General features: G+C 44.4%; 1 protein-coding gene across 1 annotated transcript; it reads right to left on the bottom strand.

The window, feature by feature from the left end:
* On the bottom strand, positions 2,641-4,949 carry LOC8056421 (extensin). Its single transcript, XM_021460440.1, has one exon. It carries the CDS (start codon positions 4,792-4,794, stop codon positions 3,094-3,096), a length of 1,701 nt encoding a protein of 566 aa, XP_021316115.1. The 5' UTR covers positions 4,795-4,949; the 3' UTR covers positions 2,641-3,093.

Here is a 19,716-nt window from a genome sequence, read left to right as displayed (position 1 = left end):
CTATATATAATTGGAAGAGCAGGTCTATGGAACCTCTTAACTACCTCAACGAGGCTCGTTAAGATGTGACTAGCAGCGGGCACTAGTCTCGCTCAGGGGTACGATTTTCTAACCACTCTGCTATGGTTTAGTCAATCCATTTCGGTAATTAGTACTTTATTAATCATGCCTTTAATGCATGATTTAGAATAGAACATTGTTGCAAATGCTTAATTTTTCTAATATAACCCCGGACAAAGTCATATTCGGGGAACGTCGAACACGGCAATCTTCAAGTTAGCAATGATTCACATGGATCAGGACCCTCGGCACGGGCACGCTTGCTCTGCCGTGGCGACGTGACGACCCCAGTTCTCATTGGCGTGCAACTGCAACGGAGAGAGCTGCATAGTAGGCGCTATAATAAGCTCAGAGCACGGGAAAGAAGCAAATAACATAGTTACATTCCCAACTGGTCCATGCTACCTTTGTTTCTTTTTCCTGAAGTCATCACTCTGCCTTTACCCTGCCTTTTGGATCCTTCATAGACGACATGCAGACACCTCTTAAACCCAAACAGTTCAATCATCATCATCATCATCATCATCAAGGATGTAACGTACGACCACCGGGTAGTATAATCACGGACAGACTGCTACTTCTGCATCAAAAAAGATGATCGGAATCATCTACTCCAGGGTCCATGCCAGACATTTTTGAAACTTTGGTCCAGGAAAGACATGCCTGCGCTTACAGACACCACCAGTGCATGCACTGACGAGAGCGAGAGGCGAGGCGAATCATGATCCGTGACAGCTCTCGCGGAACAGCAATCATGCGGAGCGGACGATGAGCGGGCAGGCAGCAGAGCACGGACAGCAAATCTGGAATGCTCGAGGGCTTGGCAGAGCAACACGAACGTACTCAGAGACCGTCGCTTTCTTCTGACGGGGCGGCACGACGCCGGCGCCGGCGAGGTAAGGTTCACCAATCACAATTCACCAGTGAAGCGCATGCAGCACACTACAGATACGCAGGGCCGGATAGACTGGGCCTTTTCCCAAGTGCGGCGGAGCCTTTTGATGGCGCCGGGCCGACCCATGAGTGTCTCGCTATCCATCTCGATGGGCAGGTGCAGCAACCACCGGCTCTCTCCTGGCTCTGACGTCACTCTCACACTCACATCAGGCACATGAGCAGCAGCTCTCGCCGTTCACCAGACGGGATTAATGCTTGCTGGGTGACCTGCGGCGACCAGCCACCCAACCCAAACGAGTGTGTAGGAGTACTCCTAGTACATGTGTGTGCATTCAAAGCTCCCGGGGCAACCGGAACGAGCTCGAAAGCGGCACCGGCACCGGCACCTCTACAGCACCAGGGGTCCTGCTCCTACTCAGGCCGATCCATGTGCGGACGTGCGGTGCCATGGCTGCTGCCTTCCTTGCCGGGCGCATGCAGGTCCAAATGCAGAGCTGAAGCTGTCATCGCTGCTCGATCACAGGTCGGCAGCTGAGGAGAAGCAGTGCTCGTGGCTCGTCTCACAGTTCCAGTTCCAGGGCAGCTATCGGCTGCTGCTGCACCCACTGCTTCTGTCTGGCTGCTGCTAGGGGTGGGTGCTCGAGTGCTGAGCCGAACCGAGGCAAAGAAGAGATCTCACGGCCAGGGATCCATCATCAACAGGTGGAGAAAGCGGCAATGGATGACATGACACGGCATTTCTATGCGCAAGGGAAAGGGGGCGACGTCCCTGGGCGAGCACAACACATCGCCGAAGGGCTTTGGTCAAAAGCCATGCCGCAGCACCAGCAGAAGCTAAACATCTTTGCCCAAAAGAGGCATGGGTAGAGTGAGCATGATACCTCGATGGGCGTCGAAAGATCCTCTTTGCGATGCAAGGGCATCCCAGGCATTTTTTCGACGCACGCAGCGTCGTCTTTGGTGGGGGATGGGGAAGCATGCACAGTTCTGTTTGTCAAAGCACAAAAGAATGCAAAGCAAGCGCGGCGGGAATGCCGTGGAGGTGACAATGGGCTGGGCGGGAACAAGAGAGACGGCGCCCCTGTCGTTTGGGAATAAAAGCTGTCGTTACATGGGGGAGGAAGAGGGACTTCAGAACGGAGATGCCTTCGTTTTCAACGATCATGTGGCAAGGGTCAGTGTCAAGTTAATGAACGGGTAATTGCCTCGCATTTATGGTGCTTCATGCAGAGCTCACTATTATCCCAGCACGGCATCACAGCCTCGCCCAGCATCAGACATTCAGACCTTGCTAACAAATTTGATGCAGACTAATTTACCACACATGAAACGATACCCTGTTTCGATACCAAAACGCATCAAAATGCACTTGGAAGAACGATTACCAGCAGCAGTGGAGTACTACATCACTGCTGCATCACCATACAACATTTAACAGGCATCACGGACAACAACATCGCCACATAAAAGTGTATTGCAACAATGACTGAACTTTTACACCATTAAATTCTGTAACCAACACTCCCCACAGCTCATACTCCTACATAGGAGTCGTAGTACATATATACATAAATGCACCACGTTGATCTCCCGTGATCAGCGCAGAACCACTGTAGTTGCCCACAGGGGAGCAGCAATTGACAAAGAAATAACATAAACACGCTCATCAAAGAGTGCAGTGCAAGAGTACCGAGAGATCACATGGCCATTGAATTTCTGGAATTAATCGATACAGCAATCCAAAGAATTAACAAATGCTACTAGTAGAAGTGATGACAACCTCCAAGATTGTTAAACAACTCCAACTCGACTCAACTCTCCAATAGTAGGCTAATATATATATTACTTATCCATTATGTCCACAGACTCTGTATGTACATCTAAGCACACCAAAGAACCACTAATACTTGCATAATCATATCATGAACCCAGAACACCAAACCAAAAAAACTCTAGACAATTTAAAAGCGGAAATATATAGGTGAATACTAGGGACAATAACGAATCCAACTGACACGGTATTAACGAACGCATATTGACGAGTGGGCGGATGAGGATGAAAGAAAAACTGGAAAACTCCTTTGATCCATTGGCGATGAGGTGCTGTGCTGTGAGGTGAGGTGTAAGCTGGTGTGATCACGAGACGGTCGGCTTCACGGCCACCGGCTTCGCGGGCTCTGTCCCGAGCACCGCGCCCGCCGCCGACATGCCATTGACAGCCGAAGGGTACTGGGGGAGCATGCTGGTGTAGTAGATGGCGCGGCCATTGCTGTCGTACGCGACCTGTGTTGGGGCGGGGGCGTAGGCCGTGGCACTCGACACAGCGGGTGACGGCGGGGCGGAGCCATTGGCGGTGGGGGTGGCACTGGGTGGCGCGACGGCGTACACGGCGGGGTAGGATGTCGCACCTGGGGAAGCGGTGGCGGCGAAGTAGCCGTGGGGCGCCGGGATGAAGAACACGGGGCCATGGTCCGCGCCCGAGCCAGGAGCGACGGATGCGTACCTGCCCTGCACCTGCAGGTATGCCGTGGCTGGCGGAGCTGATGACGGCGGCGGCACGGGGGGCTTCTCCGGGAACTTTGGAAGGTAGTACTCCGCGTTGGCGGTTGGGGTGGCGGTGGCGGGAGGGTAGGCGCGGGTCAGGGAGTCGTCGCTGCCGTTCCTCGGGAGGGCGGCGGGGACGGGGACGGGGACGAGGGAAGGTGCCGGAGCAGGCGCTGGCGCCGCCGCAGGTGGTGGTGGTTGGTGGGTGGCGTTGTCGGCGACCTGCAGCTTCTCGAGCTCCTGGATCTGGCGCTGATACTTTGCAGGAGAGACGACAGGCGAGACAGCCACGTGGTCGCCCGCGTTGGGGTTGGGATGGCGGTCGTCATTTTTGGCGGCTATCTCCACGGGCACGTTCTCCCTGACCGTCGGAGGATCACCCGCCGGGTCCTTGACCTTCACCGCCGGGGGAGGGACGAAGCCGTTGTCGAGACCGAACAGGTAGTCCGGGCTCGCCGCCGCGAGCACCACGTGCGCCAGCTGCTGCTGCGGCGGCGGCGGCATCTGCACCACCGTGTGCGGCTGAGGCGGAGCCTGCTGGACGAACACCGCCTCGTGCTTGGCCTGCGGCGGCGACTGCTGCGGGAACACCGACTCCTGCTTGTGCTGCTGCGGCGGGGACGACTGCTGCGGTGGCACGGGCGGCGGGTCCTGCTTGGATGGGGGAAGCGGGACGGTGTTGAGCGCCTCGACGAACCAGTGGCGCTGTTCCGCCTTGGGCTCGAGGAGCCCGGCCGGCTGCGGCGGCGGCGGAGGTAGCTGGGGCGACTGGACGGGGAAGAGGAAGACCCTGAGCCTAAGCGTGGATCCGCCGCGGCTGGAGCCGGACCCGGACCCGGACCCCGCGGAGGAGGCCGTGGCTGGGCGTTGGAGGTGGAGGCGGTCGTACTCGAGGACGAGGTGCTCCAGATCCTCGTCGTTGGTGACGGAGACGAGCGCGTCCAGGTCCTCCCCGGGAAGCTGGTACTTGACGCAGACGTCGCCGGCGTTCCCGGACAGCGCGGCGAGGCGCGCGGCGAAGTCGGCGAAGACGAGCGGCCTCTCGAGCGACAGGATCTTGGTCTCGCCGTTGACGTACGCGAGCTGGTTGTCGTGTGGGCGCGGCTGGATGCGGCCCCCGTAGCTGACCATCAGCCGCACCTTGGAGGGCGGCGGCGGCGGGCGTGGCTGCGGCGCCGGCTGCGCATGCACCGCCGCCGCCGCTGCTGCCGCAGCCGCGGCCTCCGACGCCTCGTGGTGCGAGTCCTCCGTTGCGGCGGCGGAGTTCGGGGACGAGTCGCCGGATTCGGCCATGGCGGCGGCTCGGAGCGGCGCTAGGGTTGGGGGTCGGGAGGATTGGAGTCGAGATTGGAAAAAGGAGGCGCGGAGGTAGGGGAGAAGGGGAGCGTGTTATAAGGGTAGGTGGGGAATGCCTGCGCTGCGATTAGCGGCTGGCGGGCGGGTGGGTTTGGGGACGGATTAGCGAGCGGCCGTCGCTGGGATTCTGGAAGCGTGGCGGTTTCGGAGGAGGGGTCTCTTGACTGGGTTTGGCCTGGCGCGCGCGCGCGCTCTCTCTCTCTCTCTCTCTCCCCTCTCCTGCGTGGCTTGGGTCGGGGAGGCGTGTGGGGACAGCTGGGATTGAGGTGTCCGTGTCAATCTGCGTGTTGGTGCGGTGGGCCCAGGCTTCCATACTTTTCCGCTTTTTCCATTTCTCCGCGCTATGCATGCTTTGCGGAGGATCTTTTTCCGCAACAACCTGGTTGGGAGGATGCGTAATTGCTGGGGTTACCCGAGCAACTAGTATCAGCAGTTTATAAATTCCTGGGTAATAATACTACTCCTATTATAGGGGAATATATATGAATGAAATGTGCAATCTATAAATTCCTGTGTATAAAGAGATTCAGTGATATATATAGCCACACCAATTGTGCCTCCTTCCATGCATGTTGTAGTGCAATTAGAATCCTAGTAGAGTATCAAAATATCATGCAATATATTATCTACAACAATTATGCATATAGACACTGGTAGTGAATAACTCCTTATTTGCTTGCAATGATGAAACCTATAATGGGTAATCTAACAAGCATTAGGTATGACCTCCGGCATGGAGTATATTATTATTAAAGATCCATGCACCAAAGAAATGGACTTTTGATAAAGTTTAATTGAGTCAAACCTTTAGGTAGGGAAAACAATATTAGCCCTGCAGTGCTCTAGTCTGTACTTATTATGTGTGGCCTAAAGTAGGATAGAGTGTTAGAAAAAAAAATGGATGGGGATCGTAGGTGACTAATTCTACATGCACAAATATAACGAGCTTAACGTGTATATGACGTTTTTATGGTTTTTGAAATAACTAGTTCATCCTAAATAAATAGTATTATACATCTAAAAATAGACAATGTAGTAGATATACGGTTGTGTCATGCTGAAAATTTGGGAGATCATGCACAAAGTCACCCATTCGTAGTTTGGCGGACGTGGAGCCCTCCCATATGTGGAGACGGGCCGTGTTTGGATACTTTAACTTGACTGGAGGCTAGAGTTAGTTTGTAGCCTAGGACTAGCTCTGAACTAGCTCTAGCTAAAGACATGTTTGGTTATAAGGGTTAGAACGAAATAAATGTGGCGGATCAGTACAGCGGCGGATCAGTGTGGCGGATCAATCGCTAGAAGAAAGGATAACCTCGGTCTCATGTGGCCTGAGTTGAAGAAAAAAAGAATTAATGTGGATCCAAGCAAAACTAGCTCAAATAATCACCTCTTTGGAGGGATAATTTTTTTAGGTGGGGCTAGTTGCAAAAAACTATCTAGCTCTCTTATTTGGCTATAGTTTTTTTGGGTGGGCTAATTGCAAAAAAAAACTATCTAGCTCTCTTATTTGGTTATTTTTAGGCTAGTTGAGCGTAAAATAACATAAACTAGCTTTAGCCCCCGGATCCAAATCTGATATCAAGTAATCTAAAATCAGCGTATACTCCATAATTCTATTTATTCCTCCCCGTTGTCGTAAAAACGAGAATGTTGTGTATCTCAACGTTTTATACGTTGTGACTTATGCTGAGTAACTCCACTGTAGTGAGAAAACCAACACTTTTTCTAAAAAAATGTTATGCAGGGGAATAAGGCTTCAGCAGAGCTCCTTTATCGATCCTTTGGATTTCTCAAAACCTTAATCTGCCTTTTTTTTTATCCCCTTTTCTCCCTCTTCTCGCTGGAATCTCTAGCCATGCTAGTCGAGCATGTAGGTCCGTCGGCGCCGCCGTGAATGAGAGAGATTGAGACAGAGGAGACGGAGGAGAGAAAAGGTGCTTATATATAGGCATTGACAGGTGGGTGCACCTAATTAAATAAAAGGAATGAGTTTTCTCAATCCACTGCAATAATTTTCCGTTAAAAGCATAAATTCAATTTTCCCGTTTATAATCTACCCTTTTGTTCTCAAGCCCTCAGCCAGATAGATGCGGTTGCTTATACTTTTTTAGATTTACCGTAGCATTTAGCAACATTGTTTTTTATGAGTATGTGACGTGCTCATCGATACCTTATAGGAACTTCATTAGTCATCTTTTAAAACGGGCTTATAAAATCAAAGGACGAGGGTATAACATACGTTTGTAGAGATAAGTATGCATACATGTACGTCATGTCATAATTTTTTAGACAGTTGCTTATATCGTTATCGGGCTATCCCATGCATTATGGACTCATTTTCTTATTAAACACGACGGTGTGGTTTTGATTTTGCTTCCCACACTTGATATGGTAGTCATAGTTTGACTAACATTAGCTGTGGCAAAGTGCATCACCAACCAAACATGCCTGTATTATTTTGCGTCTACACTTCTATTTAAAATTGGACTATACTCTCTCCGTCTTAAAAAACCGTTGTTGTTGACTTTCAGACATCTTGTTTGATCAACCGTATTATTAGAACTTTTTTATTTTGATATGACTTTTTTAATAATTAGAGATACTTTAATAATGATTTATCTATTTTAGAATTTACATAAAAATTTTAAATAAGACGAGCGATCAAACATAATTGGTCAAAGTCAATAATAATAGTCTTTTTGAGATGGAGGGAGTAGGTTGTGATTTTAGCGTGGCTAGGGCTTTGCTATCTGACTGAGGCCCTGTTTAGTTTCCCACCTAAAAATTTTTCATCTATCCAATCGAATTTTTGAACACATGCATGGAACATTAAATGTAGATAAAAAATAAACTAATTACACAGTATAGTTGAGAATCGCGAGACGAATCTTTTAAGCCTAGTTACTCCATGATTAGCCTTAAGTGCTACAGTAACCCACGTATGCTAATGACAAATTAATTATGCTTAATAAATTTGTCTTGCAGTTTCCTGACGAGCTATGTAATTTGTTTTTTTATTAGTTTCTAAAAACCCCTGTCGATATTCTTCTGACACATCCGGTGTGACACCTAAAATTTTTTCATCTCCAATCTAAAAGGGCCTAAGGGTGTGACAATGTAAAGGGATGTTTGGTTGACGTCCACACTTTGCCACACCGCTGCGGCGGCTCCGCCTAACCTTTGGCGAGAAAATGAACTGTGAAACGTGTGGCTGCCAACGTTTTTGTCATAAACCAAACACCTGCATGCATGTCCGTGGCGGCCACACTTTGTGGTGTGGCGATGTGAGGCTGGGAACCAAACATCCTCTAAATCTTGGCGTTGGCCTCCACTAATTTGTGGTCCAAAACTAAGGACTTGTTTAGTTCACCCTAAAAACCAAAAACTTTTAAAGATTTTCCGTCACATCGAATCTTGTGGCACATGTATAGAACATTAAATATAGATAAAAATTAAAACCAATTACACAGTTTGCTTGTAAATCACGAGATGAATCTTTTGAACCTAATTAGTCAATGATTTGATAATAATATTATTATTAAATAAAAATGAAAATGCTAAAGTACCAAAATTCAAAAAATTTAAATATTTTCGGAACTAGACAAGGCCTAAGCAGCAGATTTCCACATAAAAAAAGGGGGAATGACACTCTCTCTGCCCGTGCCAGGTCTCGGCCTCGCCACAGCCAGACCAGACCAGAGCATCGCCAGACAGGCTGCTCGCTTGCTTGGGCGTGGTGCAACCGCGTCAACTTTCCGATCCCGCGGGCTCCTGTGCCACTGTATACTAGCTCGGGTCCATTCCGTTCCGTTCCGTTCCTGCACATCGGTTCCGGCGTTCCGCACACGCCGCCCTCGAGTGCCGGCGAGCGTGTTCGTGCGCTCCATGGGCCACGGCGGGCGCAGCCTGTGCGTGCTTCCAACCGACAAGGAGCACTAGAGTGCACTAGAGCGAGGAGCCGGCGGTCAGGGTCGGCGTGCGTGCCTTGCACGACCGAGAGAGAAAAGACGGCAGTGGCCGTGCCTGACCACGGTGGCGGTGTGGTACAGGCCATGTGGAGCGCCCGCGCGCGGTGCAGGCGGCGGAGGTGGCCCTGGCAGGCACTTGCAGTGCGCGTGGGCAGTGGTGGCACCGAGCGCGAGCGCGAGCGCGCGCGGCGGCCCCAGGTGGAGCAGACCACGCGGCCGCCGGTCAGGGTCGAGTAGGCCAGGGAGGGCGCCACCAGCCGCCAGGCCTTAATTTCGGCAACGTGCTGGACGGGCGCCGTGGCCTTGGTCGTCGTCGTCGCTGGTCAAATTGGAGCTCAGCAGCCGGGCGGGGGTCGGGGCGGGGGCGCTGGACCATGGTCCTGGCGAGGCCCTCCACGGCCTCGGCCACGGACAAGCAGATGCAGGAGGATGCCCCAGCCAGCCAGCCAGCGCAAATGGATCGCTCGGGCCGGCGACCTGGGTCGCTCACCGGCGCCCGTCGGCGCTTTTTTGCTATTAGTGTCGGCAGGCGGAATTTACCCTTGATGGTTGATACACTGCCACTCTGCCAGTGTGGTGTGCCGTGCCGTGCGTACCAGACGATGGCGCCACTGCCACCGGTTGCACCAGTCTCACGAAGATCACGCGCATGTCGTGACAAGACTGCGTTTCCGATCAGATATTCAGCAGAACCTGTGGAGTATTCTTTTGGGGAAAAACTTGCAAGCTCAAATTGATACATAAGTTCGCAGAGATTGGCTGCAGTTGTAGCCAATGAATGTTGTTGGCTGCAGTTGTAGCCAATGAATGTTGCTAGACTCTCAACAACAATCGTCACCCAAAATACAAAACTCATTTGTCTTTTGGGTAGCGCTCCAGGTAAAAGGTTCTATACATATTTTTAGTTTTCTCCAACAAACAGACCTAAAAGACAACACTCTCTGCAAATGAGTCTCGAGAAGAGAGGATACCCACATTTGGGTTATGACTCTCCTGGTACACAAAATGGGTCTTCTGTATGGGTACTCTGTTGAAGGCTATAGATATTGTGTTGGAGACCTATTTTAGATTTGGGTTCCCAAATGAGTTTTCTGTTGGAGACAACATTTGCTAGCACGGTTTCAGCTGTGAGATCAAGGCTTATATCTGCAGTGTGAAGATTAAATTAAAGTGCTTTAAATCTTTGTGTTTAATATAAAAACTAGAAACAAAATAAGTCATGTAAAAAAATCAGTGTTTCTTACCTTAATTCAGGCTTTTCATTACTAAAAAAAGTTGCTTTTTAACTATGGCTTTGTTTAGTTCTTTTTTTTTTGCAAAATACACTTTTGTTTGTATTTGACAAATATTATCCAATTATGGACTAATTAGCCTAAAAAGATTCGTCTCGTAAATTATAGTTAAATTGTGTAATTAGTTTTTTCTTTTATCTATATTTAATACTTCATACATACATGTGCTACAAGATTCGACGTGACGGGAAATCTGAAAAATTTTGCAAAATTTTTTAGGACCATAAAAAACAAAACCTTTTAAGATTCTCTGTCACATTAAATCTTGCGGTACATGTATAAAACATTAAATTTTGTTAAAACAAAAACTAATTGTACAGCTTAGCTGTAAATTGCGAGACAAAATTTTAAATTTAATTACTTTATAATTAAACAATATTTATTATATAAAAATAAAAATGCAACCTTATCAAAATCAAAAAAAAAACTTTTAAATCTAGTAAAACGCTGGTGTACTACCCTTGTCCCACGTACCGTATCCGAGCGTTATGAATTTTCTGCAGTACAGTATACCGTCATTACGACACAAACAGCCAAAGGAGCCGTCAAATCAGGCCGCAGATGGTGCTGCACTGCTGCTGCTGCAGCTGCGCACGGCCCTCTTTTCGGCGCGCCAAATCCTCACGGGTACTCCAACTCGCGTCACATTTCCCGTGACATCGAATCTTTAAACACATGCATTGAGTATTAAATATAGACGAAAATAAAAACTAATTGTACAGTTTAGTCGTAATTGACGAGACGAATCTTTTAAGCCTAGTTAGTCTATGATTGGACAATATTTATCAAATATAAACGAAATTGCTACAATATCGATTTCCTAAAATTTTTCGCAAGCCAAAAAATGCTACGCTGACAATGGGACCGACAGCATCTCTGAATCTCCTTGGAACACTGTACGCTGGGATCCACGAGACCATGAGGCCTTGTCAAATCGAATCTTTCGTCACATGAAGCATTAAATATAGATAAAAATAAAAACTAATTGCACAGTTTACCTGTAAATCACAAGACGAATATTTTGATCCTAGTTAGTACATAATTGGACAATATTTACCACGAGACGAATATTTTGATCCTAGTTAGTCCATAATTGGACAATAATTACCACGAACAAACGTAAGTGCTACAGTAGCGCAATCCAAAATCTTTCCGCATCTAAACAAGGCCATTTTCTTTCTTAAGAAAAATCGTGATTTCCTTTGGATGAATATATACAAGCACCTATGGTTAAGCGATAATATTCTTAAATTCATTTCATGCCTGTCTGGCATAGAACTGAAAGATTACACCAGCAGAGTGCACGTAGTTGGATTTCAAATTAGTTTAGGCCTTGTTTAGATGCACCAAAAAATCCAAAACGTTATAAGATTCCTCGTCACATCGAATCTTACGGCACTTGCGTAAAACATTAAATATAGATAAAAAATTAATTGCACAGTTTATCTGTAAATCACGATACGAATCTTTTAAATATAGTTACTTTATGATTGGACAATGTTTGTCAAATAAAGTGATACAGTGTCAAAATCCAAAAACATTTTGGATCTAAACAAGACCTTAATTCTTAACCCGGTGTCCCGGTGAGTATTGACTAGGTCCATTTTGCTGCCAGCAACGAGTATTCTTTTGCTAGTTTAATCTCTTATAAAAATATGCACATAGCTCATGCACTAAAAAAAGGGTAACATGGGAATTCAGTGATACTAGCCCCAAGGCACAATCCTTCTCATCGTAGAACCCTTTGAGAATAGGAAATCTCATAACCACTTGTACTATACGTATAATGAATTAGTAATATTAGACCAGTTTCAATAGTTTATCACAATGAATTTAGTGGTATCTTTTATTTAAAAAGTTAGAAGTGCAGGATATATTTTTCTAATATATATATATATAACAAAAAAAAGTCTTACCTTTTCATTCACGGTTTTATCATTGCGCTCTAATTTCCTACGTGAAATATAAAACACAGCAACTAATCCGAGCATGTGATGTACTCATAGCTCGCTCAAGTGGTTGCTTCTTGTTTTCCACTCAAAAATAGTTTAAGCAATACGAGTATTGTGTTTGTACGTCTGAATTAAATTAATGTGACAAGCATTCATCCTAGATGTAACTAGTATCATTAGTCTATTAACAAGCCATGTGGCAGCCGGTTGGTAGTTAGCAGGCAATGCAAAGCAGACGGATCCGGATAGTTTTATTATGGATAGATGATGATTAGTTATAACCTGCGCGGGAAGGAGATGGATGGATACTTTAGAGCATGTCTAACGCACGTAGATTTTTATTTTGTTCAAGCTCCACTAAAATACGGGATTGTTTTGTTTAATAAGCTCGGCAATAAAAGAACCATCAGAAGCCTTCCCATTGGGGGTGTCTAGCTAGTTGACAGGCAAACCCCTGTATCCCTGCCACGCCATAGCCAAATTGGCCAATTGCAATGCTGGAAAGGATAACGACAACTGCATTAAAATTTTTAAAAAAATAAAAAGAAGCAAAGTTTGAAGTGAAGGCCATCGCAATGTACTCACCGATATCTTATTTGACCATTCGTTTTATTCAAAATTTTTATATAAATATTATATATTTTATTAAAATTTATTTTATTATTAAAGATATTTTATCTATAATTAATTTATTTTAAAATTTATATAAAATTTTTAAATAAAACGAACGGTTAAACACGTCTGAAAATAAAAAATATTATTCTTTTTGGGACTGAGGGAGTATGTGCCTTCACATCGTGGTTTGGTGATAGCCGTAGTAGCGCCGCACGCCGGTCTTAGCAGATGTGTATTATCACTCTAAATGGTGTGATCAGTTGTGAACACGCCCCTCCAAATGTGAAATCAGGAGGAAAGAAACCAGAGTTCGCTGTGAAGGCAGCGTAACAATATCGAGTTAGACTGGCCATATTAGAGCAACTCCAACAGCTTTGCTATTTTTATTATGGAGGCCTTTTAGAATTTTTATAGTAGAAAAATAGGCTCCAACAGATGTGTTATTTGTTTTTGTAAAATAGAAAGTTTGCTATTCCTTAATTTTCGTTGGCCATATATAGCCAACCACTGGCACTATTTTAAGAAATTATCTAGCAAGGTTGTTGTAAACTTCTTCTCTTTTAAAAAATTATGTATTTTACAAAATGATAAATATTAAAATTTAGCTACTCATTTTAGCCAAGCTCTTGAAGATGCTTACAAAGCGACCCGACTGAAAAAAGCTCGGTTTATTTAGTCGAGACCTCGAGCCAGCCCTACGAGCAGAGCTTGAAATGCTCTGGTCTATCTCCATACACTTCCCACCATTAGAAATTGTGAAGGTTCTTTTATGCCAAGAAAACCTATATTTCAATTTGATTAAGTTTACGTAACAATGCAACAATATTTTTTTGGCGATAAAAGAAGAATTATATTAAATAGTAATAGTTAGGTACATGAAAACATTACAAGCACTCTAAATTACACAAATATCTAAAAAATAATTTTTCTCTAAATTGTACCTAGGTTAGTTTTGATAGATCCATATTTAAATATTTTTTATGATATACGTATTTATTTGTTGTTGAAAATGTTGCTATACCATTTTATAAAGTCGATCAAATCTAAATAGTAGTTTATTTTAAAAATATTTAATAAACTGTTTTAATTTTGTTACGTATAGATATCACTGTATACTAGCTAGGTTAAATTGTCAAAAATTGAAGAGACGGTTTTATTTGTCTACTCTTACTTTTTCCTGTGCACCTCACTTTCAATGTGTTTTCGGACTGACCTAAACGTGGGTCCAGGGTTAAAAATTTCTGCGAATTTTGGTGGTTGCCTAAAGAAAAATCCAAAATGTCGTCATATACTAATACATGTGTTACATTACTTTAGACTAATATTTTCTATTTAAGTTGCATATTTTTATATTCAATAGATGTTTAGTCATAAATTATACTGATATTTGTTTAGATCTATTTTTTTTAAAAAATAAAACATACTTTATGTGCTAGTCTTTTAAAAAAAATTGACAAAATTTCCACCGAATTTTACAAAATTCAATATTTGGTGGCGGCTGAAATTTTTACAATACCTAAACAAAAACCTTGCATGGGTCACTTGACAGGACCCATTCCGACAAAAAAATCCTATACCGATGTGCCAAGTCAAGTCTGAGGCATGATTTTTTGAGTCATGACTCGACCAAGCCCCCAAAAATCAAGAGAAATAGCCAGACCCAACTAGCTAGTGCGTCAAATGAAAAAAAAAAATAATTATACTGTTTAAATCGTGAAATGAATTTTTTTAGCCTAATTAGTATATATTTAAACAATATTAGCTAAATATAAACGAAAGTGATACAGTAACGAAAATCTAAAAAAATTTCACGATTAAACATGTTCGATTAGATATAGGCCGCACCAAGTGACCTGCACTGCGGCATGTGTAGATACTGGCATCGATTCGTCCATCTTCCTTGGCCATGGTCCAGTCCAGGCCAGATACGAATAACTAGGCTAGCTAGCATATGTTGGCAGATTTTATACATGATCAAATGTTGGGTCGAGTCGGTCAAGACCTATTTTTTTTCTATATTAGAGAAACTGAGAAAGCAATGTTTAGTACAATGGGTGGGCTCTAAAGATGATCAACAAAAAAGCATGGGCCCTCCGCCCTACCCTGAATCAGCTAGCAGACTGCTGGCCGGATTAAGCAACCCAGCAACCCAGGCCTTAAGCCCAGCTTGGTCCCAAAGGTCGGCTTGGTGACAGACCAAAAAAAAATGTTGGTTCAAAAATTTTCACCCATGGTAATCTGACGAACATGACGGGTTAGGTCGGACCGAGTTATTTCTTAAGCTTTCTTATTATGGCCTTATTTAGATTCAAAAACTTTTTGAATTTTGACACTGTAGCACTTTCGTTTTTATTTGACAAGCATTATCTAATTATGGAGTAATTAGGCTTAAAAGATTCGTCTCGTGATTTACAGATAAATTGTGTAATTAGTTATCTTTTTTATCTACATTTAATGTTTCTACCGCAAGATTCGATGTAATGGGAAATCTTGTAAAGTTTTGGGTTTTTGGATGCATCTAAACAAGGTCTATGTTAGGTCAAGTTATGAATCAAAAACCTCAATTAAGCTTGCCCAATAATATACTAGTCAGGTTGAGTTGGGTTAGTTTTCTTGGACGAATCAAATTGGATTGCCCATGTGCATATTATTAGGTCTAGCATGGTTTGGTGGTCCCTCGCTTTCTTTCCACCCCTACTGCTGCTCCATTTTAGTACAAGTACTACCACTCAATTACTTCAGACTATCCTTTTATGTTTCGTTGAATTTATAGAATAATTATAAATGGCTGTGACACCAAATAAGCACATTATAAAAACTTAGTTTATGATGTAGCTAATAATACTAATTTGGTATTATAAATCTTGTTATTCTTTTCTTTAAATTCGGTCAAACTTTAAAAAGGTTGCCTTTGAACAACTTTAAAAATTGATTTATTTAGAGACGGAGGATATGTGATTGTGGAGTTTGTTTCGCGAGAAAGACATCTAAATAGTGTGTTTATTATAACCATGCATGTGGCCTGTTTCTTTAGTGTCACTATTGAGGATATACAAATAGCACGAGAGCAAGATACAACGATGCGTGAAGGGAATTAGGTTCCTAGCTCTCTAGAGGAAAGAAAAGATGCTGTCATTTCTGATTCTAAAGGTGGCTTGTAACACGTATGTAAGACGGAGAAGGAAATTAGAGAAATATCGAGATGTAGAAGATCCATGCATGTTATTCGTGTGTGGGCGCACATCTCATCACCATATATCTAATCTCAAAGGGATGCATGTATTAGCAGCTACAGATCGATGTGAGACAGCAACGAGGATGACTATGTTCACTGCTCCGGATCTCAAAATAGCTACACATTTCACATTTTTGAAGAATCAAACTTTTCAAAATTAAACCAAATACACATAAAACTATACTAACAGTTATTATACATATATAATAGTGAAATGTATTTCCGTAATAGAGATATTAGGAGATGCAAATACTAATATTTTTTTTACAAATTTAGTCACTCAAAAAGCAAGATGTGTAATATTTTTTTACAAATTTAGTCACTCAAAAAGCGAATAGGTCATGCATGCTGTGCAGGGTAGGACAGGACACAGACAGGAAAAAAAAACATCTTGGTATATACGGAGCTAGTCATCGTCAACTCTCCGGTCCTCTTATGACTTATTATTATCAAATCAATCAAAACAGATAAACCCATCAAGTTCCTTTTTTTTTTTTTCTATTTTCATTTGTTGTTGTTTTTTTTTTTTCTCTTTTTGGATTTTGGATTTGGATGAGGCAAGATAGGATAAGACGATCGCATGAAGACGTTGACAACGCAGGCACCTCGCCATGCATGTGTGTGTCACTTTAGAAGCAACCAGAGGAGAGAGGACGACACAAACTTTTCTTGCGGCGCCAGACTACTTCCTTCATCCCAAAATATTATTTAAAGTTTTTATATCACAAGTTTAATTATATTTATCAAAAATATGTGTAACATTTATATATCCAAATAAATTTATTAAAAAATTAGATTCAAATATATTTTCGATAGTACTAATTATATATATCATAAATATTAATATATATTTAATTAAAACTGTTCTGTTATTTTGGCACATAGTAGTTGTTTTCCCTCCGAAATCTCGGCTGCCAAGCTCGACTGAAACCGACGGTCCGTTCCATTCTCCGGGCCACGCGGATCTGCAAGCGATATGGACGGGGCGGACGTCCCTGACCCTGGCTCGGACTCGGAGGAGCAGTTGGAACTTTCGGATCCCAACTCCCTCCCGCGGCATCGTCGTCGACGGATCGTATCGTTAGCGACGCACCTAGCCTGAAACCGAGCGACGTGCATGTGCTGCATGTATCCATCGTCCCGTCCATCGGCAGGCCATAATAGTATGGATTGTGGTCACTGGTCACTGTGTGTCGCGGGCGCAGAACAGTGGGCGGGCACGAGCTGTCGTCTGCCGATGGGAAGGGGTGGCTGCACTGTTCCACGTCAAACGTTCTTTCCGACTTCACCTTAAACCCTAGGATCAACACCGTAGCATATTTTGTTTGTATTTAATAAATATTATCTAATCATGGACTAACTAGGCTTAAAAGATTCATCTCGTCAATTCCGATCAAACTGTACAATTAGTTTTATTTTCGTTTATATTTAATACCCCATGCATGCGTTTAAAGATTCGATGTGACGGGAAATCTGAAAGCTTTTGTAATTTTTTTTTTGGAACTAAACAAGGCCTAAAGACCAATTTTTTTAAAGATTGTTCGTCACATCAATTTTTACGATACATATATAAAATATTAAATATAATTAAAAACAAAAACAAATTATACAATCTATCTATAAATTACAAGATAAATTTTTTAAACCTATTCGTTTATTATTAGACAATAATTATTAAATAAAAACAAAAGTACTACAGTATCAACCCCCCAAAAAAAATTTCTAGAACTAAACAAGGCCTAACGTGATATAACTAATAACGGCATGTAGTGTGGTCATCTAGTACACAAAATTACGGCGGTGAGTGAGGTGAGTCTAAATAAAAACGCAAACGACTTAGTTTTATACATGAATGTGAATCTGACTTGTGCATTCAAGAAACACACAATTTCAGGTGTGATCTGAGCATCCTGTTTAGATCAGATCAACTAGGGCTATTCCAGGGTAATAAGTAATTAATTAACTGTCGCGCCAGGGATGAAGCCAAGCCAAGATTATCTCCCCCAGCCCCACATGCGTGCAAGTACCCGCTTGGGGCGCTAGCGACTAGTTTAGGAGCGACTGCATCGAGCCCCGTGGCAGACTAGCTTCTCACCAGGATGACCGTGTAATTTTTTTTTTAAAAAATAACTTTTCGCCAGGACTGCAGGACCAGGACACGTGGTATTGGAGCAACAAATAAAACAGCTGGTACTGGTACTGGTACTGGTTTAGCGAGTCCTGCGGATGGGATTAGCTGAAAACTTTAAGAGACGGCACACAGTACACTCTAAACACTGGCCATGTGAGCCTAGTAAGATTCATTAATTAGTTCGAAGCTTTTGAGACGGCCGGAACAGTACATTGATCTCAACTTCCGAGTGTAGATCACTAGTATACATTAATATCGCAAGGTACAACCAGTAGTATAAGTTTACGTAGTCATTAGGCTCGAATCATGCGATGGTAGATGCGTTCCTTGTCGGTGCCTGGACAGATACTACCTATATATACAATAGATTCTACAATAGATTTCAGTCAAGTTTGATTGACCAAATTATCGTATCAAAAAGTATATACCTAGATTTATGTTTTAACAGTATTTAGAGTCATACTCGTTGACACTATTTTAATTTTTCGTACAAACTGAGTCCCTCGAGTAGAACCCTGCACTGCACCACATCCATCAGATTCTGACAGGCGACGCGGAGCGGACGAAAGAAACAAAAAGGTTACCCGAGTCGGGTTTCCGTTTCCAACTTGGGCCCAAACACTCCCGAAATGCTTTTCCAGTCCTGTTGGCCCATTCCGAAAGCCCACAGGCCGAACGGGGAGCACGTACGGCGGGGTAGGTCATGGCCCTCACGACACGGGCTAGTGGTTGGTGATGGGGCTGGGCCGAGGCTGAAAAGTGAAAACTCTCAAGAGACGCACAGACACAGCAGACAGGCTGATAGTGATGCTGTGCTTCCCCCGTGTGTCACTATGCATTTGCCTCGCCAAATCCATCGAAATCCTGCTGCATACTCTTCGCCGCCCGGATTGCACGCACGCAGGCAGGGCAGCTTAACGGCACTGAGCTTTGCCTTTGCCTTTGCGAGGGCAATCGACCTCATTCGACAAACAAAGCAGAGCACGCAGCGTCAACTTTTTTCTGCGTTTGACGAGGTGGTGAGCTTCTTCAGAAATGGCATCCATGGATCCTGTGATGGATCCAATCCACCGGTCACCGATGGATGGACATATGAACACGCACAGCTCTGTCCGGACGTGAAGCTCTGACTGACGGCCATGGATGCAATGGCACGTCTAACGGATGCAATGTATGAGTACACTGTAGGAGTACATGAGCATCGAATTCTCTGTAGTAGTAGCCGACAGGCGCGTACAGTCACGGCGCCAGTCAAGTCAGTTGCGACTCGCGACCTCACCTGCCGGTCGGCCATGCTCATGCAGTTTTGCCAGTGTCATGCACGGCACGGAGCTGCATCTGCATGCAGGGCCAGGGCCAGCCGGCCAGGGGACCCCGTTACCCGGCAAAGGTCAGGTGATGCGCGACCAAGCAGAAGCAGACACGAGACGCCTGGTGTGGTGTGGTGTGGTGTGGCGTGGTATCATATCATTGATCACTGCACTGCACATTGTTACAAGCTAGCAGGAGTCTAGGGTGTCTGTGACTGGCTGGTCCAAAAGCCAGAATTATTGTTAGCAGTACGAGACGAGCTCAGCACAATACCACCGGCCACCGCTTGCAAAATCTGCTCCTGATTTGAGATCATCAACCATCGATTTGTACGAGATTTGAGAAGAGCAGC

This window comes from Sorghum bicolor, chromosome 4 (assembly GCF_000003195.3).
Source record: "Sorghum bicolor cultivar BTx623 chromosome 4, Sorghum_bicolor_NCBIv3, whole genome shotgun sequence".
Classification (NCBI taxonomy): Eukaryota; Viridiplantae; Streptophyta; class Magnoliopsida; order Poales; family Poaceae; genus Sorghum; species Sorghum bicolor.
This window is presented reverse-complemented; position numbering and strand designations above follow the sequence as displayed.

What these genes read in the sequence shown, in the direction of transcription:
- LOC8056421 (XM_021460440.1), bottom strand. Translation starts at nt 4,794, where the DNA reads ATGGCCGAATCCGGCGACTCGTCCCCGAACTCCGCCGCCGCAACGGAG.